Source organism: Leptidea sinapis, chromosome 6 (genome assembly GCF_905404315.1).
Source record: "Leptidea sinapis chromosome 6, ilLepSina1.1, whole genome shotgun sequence".
NCBI lineage: Eukaryota > Metazoa > Arthropoda > Insecta > Lepidoptera > Pieridae > Leptidea > Leptidea sinapis.
The window spans coordinates 9,120,839-9,134,680 of NC_066270.1; the positions used below are offsets into that span (position 1 = coordinate 9,120,839).

At 36.7% G+C, this 13,842-nt stretch overlaps 1 protein-coding gene across 2 annotated transcripts in view; it reads right to left on the minus strand.

Moving 5' to 3' along the window:
* Nucleotides 1-13,842, minus strand: part of LOC126964990 (sodium- and chloride-dependent GABA transporter ine) — a 56,502-nt gene that overhangs the window by 5,710 nt on the left and 36,950 nt on the right. For both annotated transcript variants that reach the window (XM_050808376.1, XM_050808375.1), the window contains exons 3-5: nt 7,292-7,426; nt 4,380-4,593; nt 315-811 (exon numbers count right to left, since the gene is read on the minus strand). In XM_050808376.1, coding sequence (XP_050664333.1) covers nt 315-811; nt 4,380-4,593; nt 7,292-7,426 — 846 coding nt within the window. The remainder of the gene's footprint in view (nt 1-314; nt 812-4,379; nt 4,594-7,291; nt 7,427-13,842) is intronic.

Sequence of the window (13,842 nt, forward strand, 5' to 3'; positions counted from 1 at the left end):
TATAAAACGCCAATAAAAGTCTAAAATAATACCTAAATCAAAAAATGTTTATTCTAAATATTGAACACCAGGATTTGAATATATTAAGGATTTTTTGATACAATGAACAATCCTATATTATATTATTTAACTAGCTGACCCGGCATACATTGTATTGCCATATATATTAGAAAAAAAATGGGGTGTGAAAAATACAATACGGCGGTCAAGCCGTTTCGGAGGAGTTTTGCATATAACATTGTCACACGAGAATTTCATAATATATAGATGATGTGAATTAAGATAAACATTACAGCTTGTGAAGAAATACTCACTGTCTGCAATGACATCCTTAACGCTCGTGTTTTGTTCAGTTGCAATGTTACCAATCGTCGCAAACGTGAATATTCCAACTATAAGACTTGTGACTGCATTGATTGCTGACACGGCCAGAGTGTCGTGCAGAAAATTATTATCAAATCTATTGTAGGATGCGAACATTATCATCGATCCAAACGCAATTCCTATGGAGTTAAAAATTTGGGACGCTGCGTTTACCCACGGGCGAGATTGTTTAAGTAATTCCCAGTCTGGTTTGAAGAAGAACCTCAAACCTTGGTCTGCGCCGTCTAGAGTAAGTGACCGTCCAAGGAATACAATAATCAACAAAAATGGAAGCGTCGTTGTGATGTATCGGACTTTCGCTGAGGATTTTATACTTTTCCAAAGTGCAAAATACACGAGGATCCAAGCACATACTAAACAGGCTGCTAATTCCCATCGCATTCCTCCAGGAAATTCTATTCCGTCGCTCATGCTTAACACCTTCTTCCTGAAAATAATGGCGCTCATAAATAATGTTCTAAATTTGAATAATTAGAAGTGTATCTACTAATTACTTAACGACCGTTTTCAATAACCTTCCTACTAAATCCTTACTTTAACTTACTAGAGGTAGACAAATCTATCCTTTTACGCTTACATACATTTCAATAATCTATCGACCGATAGCATTGGACTATAGCTAATTTGGACAGATAAGATCTTGTCATTAAACGGTGATAGCAATATATCCTTAACTAGAGATACGTAATTGAAAACTGCCGTAAATCATGATTTTAGACAAAAGATAAACTACTCATTCTGTTGAAGAACAGAATCTCTTTATGATTAATGACGTCATGTTTTCATTGATATATTGGCATGGGTCACTTTATGGTAGGGATTTCCTCTATCTTGTTTACTTTAGGTATTTTAAACCATTAACATTAACAAATTGAGGTTTAAAACCTTCATTTCGAATTACCCGCGATCTATTAGCCAATGCTGGAATAATAACTCAATTCAATTATAAACATCGGATCTAGGTTGACTGAGGCAGTCCTTGTTATCAAGTAAGATGTATGACGAGGCGTTGCATGCAACATTGCGATAAACAAAAAATTATATTTAATGTTGTTAAACCTGACGTCTGTCAAACTGACGTCTTGTCAGCCATTGATTCCGTATCCAAGATCCGTTATTCAAGTCTTAGATAAAGGATTGGTCTCCGCTGCGCTCCAACTAGATACCACAGGCGTAGTTGCAAAGTGCCGCAACGAATACTACGCCCAAGTGCGCGTCGACGTCGACGTGCCACATGTACCTACTGTTCAACTTTGCTAATAATTGAAACTAATGCCGGGCTGCGTAGTAAAACTTTGTAAAAATAATACTACAAGAAATAAGACACTGTGATCACATATCATCAGAAAGTATTTTGTATTTTAATGATTTCAAGGTAAGTGTATATTACAAAATTTTAAAGATGTCAAAATTCCATGCACACAAGCATCTAATAGTTGCCGTAATAAAAAAGCTATTGTTCTTAGGTAGTGCGGTACCTATATAGTGGAGCGCAGCGGACACCAAGCCTTAATCTAACATTCAAGTATTTCATTAAATAATATAAAATACCAAGTTTACCAGATTCATACCAGTGGGAGGCTCCTTTGCACACGATGCCAGCTAGATTATGGGTACCAAAACGGCACCTATTTCTGCCGTGAAGCAGTAAGGTGTAAGCATTACTGTGTTTCGGTCTGAAGGGCGCCGTAGCTTGTGAAATTACTGGGCAAATGAGACTTAACATCTTATGTCTCAAGGTGACGAGCGCAGTTGTAGTACCATTCAGAATTTTTGGGGATTTTCAAGAATCCTGAGCAATTACCACCAGCTGAACGTCCTGCTCGCCTTGTCTCTTATTTTCATTTAAAAAAAAACAACAATAAAGTATCTGCAGAAACATTTACGCGTGGCAACTTTAAAGCCAAGTAGAAGTTTGGCGAAAAATTTTAAGTAAAATATATATAACGCTTATCTTATTTGTAGCAAATAACAGAACTATATAATCTTTTGTTCTTTAACAATAAAATTGATGGAATATTTAGACGCAACGTAAAGTTTACTCCACCATTCAGAACATTTAAATTTGGTGTTAATCGCAATTTTAAAGATTAGATATGGATAATATGTATTATTTTGATTGTGTGTCTTAGGGAGTGGCGGTCGACGGTGTCGTGTGCGGTTTTCGGCAATATTGAGGAAATAATGACTTCTATAGTTGGTGACGTTAATCAGACCGATGTGTCATAAGGATGATAATTGTCTCTTAGGGTGGGTTGCACCAACTACCAATAACAATATATAGTACGGGCTAAGCAAAAAATGTATTGCACCATTTGACAATAATTTTTAGATGACGTCATAGCTTTAACTGTAATCATTGCCTAGCGTAACTCTCTAAAGGTATAAGATTTGCATAAGAGGTGCATTAAATTAAATCTCTTTTTTAGTTATTTTATACTTTTCAGGTTTCGAAGTAGGTTTTTTTAAACGTAGTTTTTTTAGCATACTCTATTTGTGTTATAGATTAAAGAGTACGCCTACATGATAATATAGAGTACAATACTCTATTTAAGAGTACGGTTGGCAACCCTAGCTGTATCTGTGGTACAACCCTAGCCCGACCCAGGCTATATCCAGGCATTTCACTGTTATATCATTGAAATCTAAGAAGGAATACCGATAACGAGAATATATTCAGCCTAGCGAAACTCTCTAAGAAAAAAGCGATTCACTCGATTGTATGAAACGTGCAGTCATTGATAGATTGACAGATGACGGCTATAATCTTGTAAAAAACGGAATTAGCCGTAATCCACTACGTTTTAAGCAACTTAGCCGGATTGTACTTCGTCGCCAATCACCATATTGTAATTATAACTATTCCAATACACATATTCCATTATATATATATAACTAGCTGACCCGTCACGTTGTTCTGTACATAATAAATAAACTATTGTTATTATGAATTTGTCAATAAAATATTTCATAGCATCAAGAATTATTTCGTAAAATATGTTGTTGTAATGAAATTGTTTCACAAGTGTGTCAAACAGTGCGTCAATAAATTCTCTCATAGAAAATATGTCCATACAAAACAAATATCGGAGATAAAAATAATTATGGGTCCCAAATCGAAATAAAAATCTATGTAATAGTAACATTTTAATCAACGTCGTGAAAAAATATTTTAATGTTGATTGTAATAACTACTCCACGTATCCCCATCGTCTTTTGTCCATAATCTATTTATTGTATATACATATTGATTTATCTGTTAAAAAATGTAGACTCAAGAGTCTATCTAGATCAGCAAGCTGTAAGACAACCGATAAAAACAGGCCAGGAATATTAGTTTATCGCGCATGACAAGCTACGTCTTACACTCGCGATTTGTATGACACTTTGTCTTAGTGTGCGTGAATTGCTCTAATTAAAGTGAGTTCTAAGCACAATTTTTTTCGACGTTTTCACAGCTGTCATAGTCTATATAGAAGTATACTGCCGGAAGACGTCCACTGCTGGAGAAAGGCCTTCCCCAAAGATCTCCACGACGATCGGTCCTGCGCTGCCTTCGTCCAACGTATTCCAGCGATCTTGACCAGATCGTCGGTCCATCTTGTGGGGGGCCTACCAACACTGCGTCTTCCGGTACGTGGTCGCCATTCGTGCCCTGCCCACTGCCACTTCAGTTTCGCTATCATTTGGGCTATGTAAGTGGCTTTGGTTCTCCTGCGGATCTCCTCATCTCTGATTCGATCTCGCAGGGAAATTCCTAGCATAGCTCTCCATTGCCCTCTGAGCGACATTGAGCTTCCTCATAAGGCCCATATTAACCGACCACGTCTGCGTACCGTAAGTCTTAATAACTTATGTAATTCTATATTTTAATTCTATCGTTGATTGGCAAAAATAATAGTACATATATTTATATCCCTAATTGTATTACATAACCCTATACAGATATTCGCTAGGATCACAGAAAATGCATATATTGAAAGATTAATACTCACTCAAAGAATTGTTCGGTGGGCGTCTGAGATCCATTTGGTTTCGTGATGTTGTGCGTGGGGACCCAGCAGTAGGGCGTGTTCCAGCGGTTGGAGCAGGTTGCCCACGGGACTTCAGACTTAAACGATGTAAAGAAGTAATAGATCGCCCATGCGATTATTACTGCGTAGTATGTGGACATTAGAAACGAGATTACCACGCTTGCAAGACCGGCCCCTAGAATATAAATTAAAACTATAATTAGTGATAAATTAAAATCGAAGTTTAAAGCTCTGTTCAAACTGAGGCGAATAACGCGCGGGAAGCTGGATGCGTTTTAGCGTAATTCGCTCGCTTGCTTACCCTCTCAATCTAACGCGACTTCCCGCGTGTCATTTTTGGTTCTTCAGTGGAGAAACATCATGCATTGTGAGATCAAACAATCCCGGCGGGCGTCCCACTCTTGTTTCGCTTCAACTTGAGCGACTACTCGCGTCAATTTGAACACTTCCATACAAGTTAACTGACACAATCGGCGCGAGCGACTTCAGTCCCGAGTCTTACGCATTATTCGCCTCAGTTTGAACCAGGGGTGGGACAGACGCCTTAAAGTGACGTTTTCAGAAGATTGTAGTGCCATCTGTTAGTTGGCCCGAAAAAGAAAGCTTTGTCAGCTGTCACTCGCTTTGAAACCTTTCAACTTTTCTATAATTGTGTCACTACTCACTGACCACTGGTCATAAAATGGCGGCTAGTTCTAGCGCAAAGAGTATAATAATATATAGGGAATATGTGCTTGCGTTTGCGCAGGTATGTAGATCTCGTGTTCCATTTTGTATTTTTGCACTACTAAATCTATCCTTTACGTTCTATGTTGTGACAAAATTAAATAACTAACTCTACGCGCATTTTCAACATGGTAAAAAATTGCAATACCTACATTAAAAAGTAGAGTTAGTTAGTTTTAGTAGAATTTTATAATTTGGTGCTTATAATAGTTATTCTCAGGGCCAATCCCCAGATGGCGCTAGATTTCAAATAGACAGCTCTCTTTTCCCTATATATTATTATACTCTTTGGTTTGAACAGAGCTTAATAACATAGAAATGTTAGATAGTCACGTAGATAGTACTTTGTACATTCTCCGCGCCTCTGGGCCCCACGGGCCAAGTGTCTTAAGACTCACTAAGAACGATATATTTGCTACATTTGCTATCTTTGGCAGCCGAAGCAGCAGCTCCAGCAGTAACTGACGTAAGATGGACATGAGAAGGATCCAGAGTGTCGACACAAGTCGCGTCCCACACACTTCCCCGTGCGCAGGGTCATAATTATAGTAGTTGTTTTTTATTTAAGCAATCCATGTTAAACGATTAGCTCAGTTGGAAGAGCACTCGCACGGAACGCGAGAGGTCGTGGGCTCTATCCCGCATCGTTCATAAAATTTTGTTTTGAAATTTTATTTATGTATTAAGAAAGAAGTGAGGGTTATCACTTTAAAAACATAGCAAATTATTTAGATTTGCATGAGCGACATCTCAAGTCAATTTCCTAATTTGCAAATATTGGGGTTGGGCAGGTTATCAACTGTAAAGTAGATCCTGTAGATGAAGCCACAACCTGAGGGTTGAACAAAGCATACAAGATTTTATGACGATACATCACTCGAACGGTTAGCTCAATTGGTTAGAGCACTGGCACGGAACGCCAGAGGTCGTGGGTTCGAGTCCCGCATCGTTCATAAAATTTTGTTTTCAAATTTTATTTCAGTCTTAATGTAAGGGTTCAATATTCAAAATACTAATGCCAAACGTGGCTGACTGTTTACGACTTGTCAATCAAAATCGGTTACAGAAACTGCGTTAGAGATGTTCTTCTGTCTCGCACTCTTTGTTTGTTTATACATTAGTATATTGTAAGTCTATATGCGTAGCTATGTCACGTGAAGAGTTTGGCGAAGTCGAGTTGCACATTTCAATGCGAAATTTGACCCGCATTAAGTGAGAAATTATAGCTGTATCAATATGTATGGTGATTCACAACCTTCTTCTCGCCTCTACAGACACATCGGCTGCCGTATTTTTAAGACTTTGGGACTTTCAAGCTAAATAGGCATCTAATATCCTCTCAACTCTGGTATTACTAATGCCCATGCTCATTTAATTTTATATCGGGTGCACCTAGGGTTGCCAGATACAGGCTTTTAATTTCCGGGACCTTTCAAAGGTTGCCCATGGGATCGGTAAGAAAAATACGAAAATATATATTTTTTTATGAAAATAAGGGACGAAACGAGCAGGACGTTCAGCTGATGGTAATTAATACGCCCTGCCCATTTCAATGCAGTGCCGCTCAGGATTCTTGAAATACCCCAAATATTCTGAGCGGCACTATAAATGCGCTCGTTTCGTTGAGACATAAGATGTTAAGTCTCATTTGCCCAGTAATTTTACTTGCTACGGCGCCCTTCAGACCGAAACACAGTAATGCTTACACACTGCCTCACGGCAGAAATAGGCGAACTGGCAACCCTAGGTGCACCCCTTCCCTTTTCCTCCATAATATATTAACGATCTCCTTAATATTGAGTCTCGTGCCAGATTTTGGCGAGACAACACGTCCTGAGGATGCCTCGTGTAGAGGCGAAACACGTGTCGAATTGTTTAAAAACAAATATTGGCGAATTAACACTAAAGAAAACTTAAATCATTTGTATAATTATGGATTTCCGCAAAGTAACGCCTACTTCAATAAAAAAAAAATCTTTATTTTTACCTGATTACCAGCAAAAACTATATTAATACTATACTTACTTTCGTTACATATAATTCTAATCATGTCACGCTTGTTAGTGTAGGAAATATAACAAAACCGGTTTTCGATTCGCTCACTGAATGTTTTAGTTGTAAATATATAGTTGTGTTGCAAGCGTTACCTTTGAACAATGGACATATTTGTGAGAGCGCTCCAATGGGGCCGTGCGCCGTGTATTGCCCGATTGCAAGTTCCATAAACAGCATAGGCACACCGCACACGAGGAGTATTATGAAGTATGGAATAAGAAATGCACCTGAAAATGTTAATAAAATCGTTATCATATGAAAGTATTAAGAAAAGTTATGCAAATGATTTGAGTTTTCTTTAGTGTTAATTCCGCCAATATTTGTCTTTAAACAATTCGACACGTTTTTCGCCTCTACAGGACGTGTTGTCTCGCCAAAATCTGGCATGAGACTATGTACAGGAAGAAAACTCAAATCATTTGTATAATTATTCCGCTAAGTAACGCCTACTTCAATTTTTTTTTAGAAAAGTTGTTTTTAATACAGTTGCTCAAAAAGTGGCGTATTGCAGGGACACATAGCGTTCGGGATGTGGGCTATTACATACTCATGCATTTTCTTTACCTTTTCCGAACTCGTGCGTTCTCTTTCCCAACTGTCAAAATAATGTCTATTAAAAAGAAAAAACCACACACGAAGTTTTAATAGAAATTCATAGAAGTTTTTATGATTCATGCAAATATTTCTAAAAATAAGCTACTAATTTGCTTCAATATCAGATTTAATTATTTCACTCAATGAGTTAGGTTAGGTTTTATTTTATTTCATCTCATTAAATTTCATTTCATATCAATAAAAAAAAATCTACTGAAGACTTGGCTGTATGGGCATAGTTCCCTTTGCCTAACTTCCCCAGTTAGTATAAAAACTGTACCAATTTCAATGTATATGTGAATTATAACTTTAATAAGAAATAAATGATTAGTTAGTTGAGTTTATTGTGTTTTTATTATTCTATTAAATTGCTTCATTTTTTCGCAACTGTATTAAAAATAGTTGTTCAGTACACGTGCGGAACCGTCATTGCAACTTGTTCCGACTGTCAACCCTCACCTTCGGCTGCGCCTCGGCTCGGGTAGACATTTGTCGGATCTCTTTGCAAGTACAGGCTATCCGCACTCGTAATGAAATATACTATGGTGTAGGGATAGTCAAAATTTAAGATTGTACAATAGTTCTGTGGTTTTTCCGATTAGTTAGAATCCTCTAGAGTCTAGATAATAGATGTGGTTAGTTTTTGTGTTGATCTCCTGCCTACAATATACATTATATATATAAAATTCCCGGTGTTTGTTACCAAACTCCTCCAAAACGGCTTAACCAATTTCTTTGAAAATTTGTTTGTGTATCGGGTAGGTCTGAGAATCGGCCAACATCTATTTTCATATCCCTTAATTACCGCTAAAAAGTATTAAAGGGTCACCCACCCCTAAATACTTTATTTCTATTATTTTTAAAAATAAAATATTTTTATTTTGTAATGATTCAGCATTAAAAAATACATTCAACTTCTAATTTTCGCCCGTCTACGATCAACACCTATTTTTGAATCGCGATTTAAATATTATTCTATTCCATCTATTCCTATCACAGATACGCAATAGAGTTGCAAGATGGCAATCTAATATAATGATTATTTTAGTACGATAAATGTTATGTAAGATATATTTGGTAGGTCTGAGAATCGGTCGTCATCCATTTTTTATACCCCAAAATTTTAATTATTGATTTTTTTAAATTACTTTATATGGCAATACAACCTTTGCTTGGTCAGCTAGTAATCTATACAAATGCCTAGTTCTTAGTCGTATACAATAGCCGTTTGTTTAAGCAATATGAGCGATCGGAAACAGATATTTGTATGATGAAGGCTAATAACTAGTTCTTTATTATCTATGGTAGTGACCTTGATAAAATAATTGACCCGCAGGAATAACGCAATTAACCCAATGAGTACCTACTCAACGTATTCTGTTGTTGTAGTTTTACATAGACTAGGTATGAAGACAGCATAATATTATTCATTATGGCATCGTTCGTAACACTATTTTGTACTGTTTTCTGGCAGAATAATGTCGAATAAGTCTAGAATATGCTAAGAAATGTAGAGCCGAGCATGTTTTACTGCCTATTATTCTATAAATGATTAATGTTTTCTTTAGTGTTAATTCCACTGATATTTGTCTTTAAACAATTCGACACGTGTTTCGCCTCTACACGAGGCATCCTCAGGACGTGTTGTCTTGCCAAAATCTGGCACGAGACTTGATTCTCAGATTTTAACAAATATTGGCGGAATTAACACTAAAGAAAACTGAAATCATTTATATAATTATGGATTTCCGCAAAGTAACACCTACTTCAATAAATTGCCTATTATTCGAAAAAGATGCCGAAGAAATGTAGGTCGTTTGGCAGGAAAATATATTTCCATTATACATGGCTTAGGCACTATTTACACAGCTAAACTTTGCTCTAGTAACGACTTTTTTTTATGGAAAAGGAGGACAAACGAGCGTACGGGTCATCTGGTGAGAAGTGATCACCGTCGCCCACTTTATCTTGCAACACCAGAGGAATCATAGCCGGCCTTGAAGGAAGGTGTACGCACTTTCTTTGAAGGTACCCATGTCGTATCGACCCGGAAACACCGCACAAGGAAGTTCTGACGTTTTGTAAAGCCGTCATAAAATATTATAATCTATATACAACGTCATTGCTATATACCAATAAATGAGTAGCCGTTTTTTTTCCTTCAGTTATACCATATTATACTTGTACTTAATTAGATAATCTTTGGTCATACTACGAGAACTCATAGGTACCATATGATGCAGCGTGTTTGGAAGAAGGTTTAAGGATATGATATGTTGGTGATTAATTATCCGGAACCAATACTAAATTTTAACTTAGAAATACCTATATATTTGCAATGAAAGTAATTCATACAATGACATTGCATTACGTATAAAAAAATCATACAATGAGGATACTTATTTTATATGGCAAAAAAACGTTTGCCGGGCCAGCACTTGTATTGAATAGAGAAAATTTATAATCTGTGAAGTCGTTAAGGGTGCTTTCAATTTAAACGGTTGGTGGACTCCCACCACTCTAAAAAAGGCTGGGTATCTCATATTATATATAAAAAGCGCCCTAAGAGAGTTTAATTCACCTTCCGCCTCTATTCAATAAACGAAGTTACGTACTCAATGTTCAAGGGATTTTTAAGTATAATATATCAAAGAGGATGTAAATACTACGTAATAAGAGGCGGTACTGCCTAAGTAAAATGAAATTTAGTTTATTATTCAACGTGCAGTAGTTTGACACAAGATTGAAATAGTAGTAATTACTGTATCGCGATTGACGACGAAATATAATCCGGCTAAGTTTGAAAGCGAACAGTTGGTTAAAACGTAGTGGATTTTGGGATTTATCTCCTTTCTTTTTACAAGAGTATCTAAGTGAATTAGTAGCCGTCATCTGTCAATCTGTCAATGACTGCACGTTTCATATAATAAAGTGTATCGCTTCGAGTTTCGCTAGCCTCAAGCCAATGATAATGATAATATATTATTATTTATTACCTACAAACTATACATAGGTATTTGCTACGATTAATCTTTAATAATTAAAAAGAAACATGAGTTTATGTTATCGAGGGAATAACCTGCTGTAACATTAAATGCGGAAGTGACTGTACATGATAAAGATGAGAAATTCTTGAAATGTCTCGTAAAAATAGTTTCAATAATCACACCGTGATAGCGCGCACCTCTTTCCCGCCTTAGTAACAGTTTGTGAACAATGTGTGACGTTGACGTGCCACATCTTCTGTTAAACTTTGCTAATAATTAAAACAAAAATGCCGGGTTGCGTAGTAAAACTTTGTAAAAATAATACTACAAGAAATAAGAAAGACGCTGGGATAACATATTATCAGTATTTTGTATTTTAATAATTTCAAAATAACACGAAGCGTATGTTACAATTTTTTGAAAGATGCAATTGAGTGTCAAGATACCACGCACACAAGCATCGAATTGTTGCCGTAGGTAATAAAAAGAGTATTGTTCTTAGGTAGTGCGGTTTCTACCAGTGGGAGGCTCCTTTGCACAGGATGCCGGCTAGATTATAAGTACCACAACGGCGCCTATTTCTGTCGTGAAGCAGTAATGTGTAAGCATTATTGTGTTTCGGTCTGAAGGGCGCCGCAGCTAGTGAAATAACTGGGCAAATGAGACTTAACATCTTACGTCTCAAGGTGAGGAGCGCAATTGTAGTGCCGCTCAGAATTTTTGGGATTTTTCAAGAATCGTTAAATAAATACACTGGCCTGCAAAAGTAAGTATCACACTTTTCAAATTATTTTTTTTTCTTAACTATAGAAGGTAGAGATTTAAGATTAAAAACGTTTTGTTGCAAATTTTATAGGCTTTAGTAACATTTTTAACTTAAAAAAGATAAAACAATGAAAATAGACATTTTTAGTTTAGTGTAAAAAAATTAAACTAAAATGTATTACAGGTTATTTAATTTTTAATAACTGGTATTGCCTCCTCGAGCTCTGGTTACAGCTTCAAGCCGGTTTGGCATAATGAAGACTAGGTTTCGGAGCCGATGTTCGGGAATATTCTCCCATTCTTCTACCAGGGCCTGCTTTAGTGCCCTGAGGGTAGTAAGTGGTGGTCTGCGATTTCTGACTAGCCTCCCAAGCTCATCCCAGGCGTGTTCAATTGGGTTGAGATCAGGACTTCTTGATGGCCAAGCCATCACGCTGATACCGACCTCCTGAATATACTCTTGTACGATATGAGCCGTGTGTGGCCGGGCATTATCATGCATCAGCATCGATCCATCACCCATATTTGCTAAATACGGCACTGCATACTCATTGAGAATCTCTTGAGCATATCTTTGCCCAGTGAGGGTGCCATTTTCTATGGCTACTAGCTCTGTGTGACCTTCTGAAGATATGCCAGCCCATACATGTACACTGCCTCCACCGTATTGGACTCATACTTCGCCTTCCATCAGAAGTGTAAAGGGAGAATCGAGACTCATCTCCAAACAAAATTCTTGACCATTCTTCTTCATCCCACTGCATGTGTTCACGGGCGTATCGCAGTCTCGCTACTCGATGCTCTCTCTCGAGTTTTGGGCCACTCTCTGGTCTTCGGGGTTTCAAATTTGCTTCAGCAAGTCTTCTTCTCACTGTACTGTCACTAATGTAGTCCCTCCAGGTCTGAAGTAGCTGTTGCTGGACTTCAACTGCATTTTGGTGGCGATTTCTTAACACAGTGGAAATAATATAACGATCTTCTCGGGCACTGGTACACCTGGGTCTGGCATTACAAGGTCTCCTCAGATGGTGTCCAGTCTCTTCGTACCTTCGCTTTACCTTCTGGACCGTTCGCACCGTCACACCCACCATTCTTGCAGTGCGACGCATACTGATGCCTAGATCCAGAAAAGCCATGAGCATAGCACATTCTTTCACTGAAAGAGGCATGATAAATAAAATGTTATGTGCTTTTTAGCATAAATTTTTAAAACATCGATCTTGAAAAAAATTTAAAACAGAAAGAAAAGTGTGAATGGTAAAATTGTAATTCGGAAACGTCCACTTTGAAAAAGGAATGGTTTTGTTTTTGAAGTTTTTTTTCAGCCAATTCTTAAAAGAAGTTTACCGACTATAAAGTTTTTATGTACAAAATTAAATTCTCTTTGGAGTCCTGTTTATTTCGAAAGTATATCTTGTGAACTTAAAACGTTATCCCAATTTTAAATGTGTGATACTTACTTTTGAAGGCCAGTGTACATTAATATATTGTTTGTACGTAATGTTATATGTTACCTATATACGAACTTTTATCATGCAACTCTTGCATACATAACTTTTTATCAGAATAAAAGTTAAATTCTGCTCAATTATCTTATAATGAATACCTAACTAATAATTTATAAAATCAACGAAAACTATTTTGTCCTGTTATATTCTTTGTCGTAACAACAATCAAAATAGTAACTCTTATCTAATAATACTCCATACCTGTACCGTATGTATTGGTAATAAACCAAATACAGATAAGATCTAATCTTCGACAAATACCTAAATATTCAAATTGCCAAAGAGTAATTACTAGGAAATTATTAGCTCATAAAATTTGAGTCACAAAAGACGGGAAATAGGTGCGCGCTATCACAGTGTGATTATTAAAACTATTTTTACGAGACATTTTATTCGAAGCAGGTTATTCCCTCGATAACATAAACTCATTTTTCTTTTAAATTATTAAAGATTAATCGTAGCAAATACCTATGTATAGTTTGTAGGTAATATATAATAATATATTATCATTATCATTGGCTTGAGGCTAGCGAAACTCGAAGCGATACACTTTATTATATGAAACATGCAGTCTTTTTACTACGCCACACTTTGCGACTACGCCTGCGGTATCTATTCGGAGCGCAGTGGAGACCAATCCTTAATCTAAGGTTGTATTATAATTATAAATTCAGTATATTCAGATGCCATTCCTAAATTGTTTAAAAAAGGTTCTATTCATTTTCATTATATATTGACTAACTCACGCATGCGTAACTAAGATGGTTCCTAATTCAATTCAAATTCAAA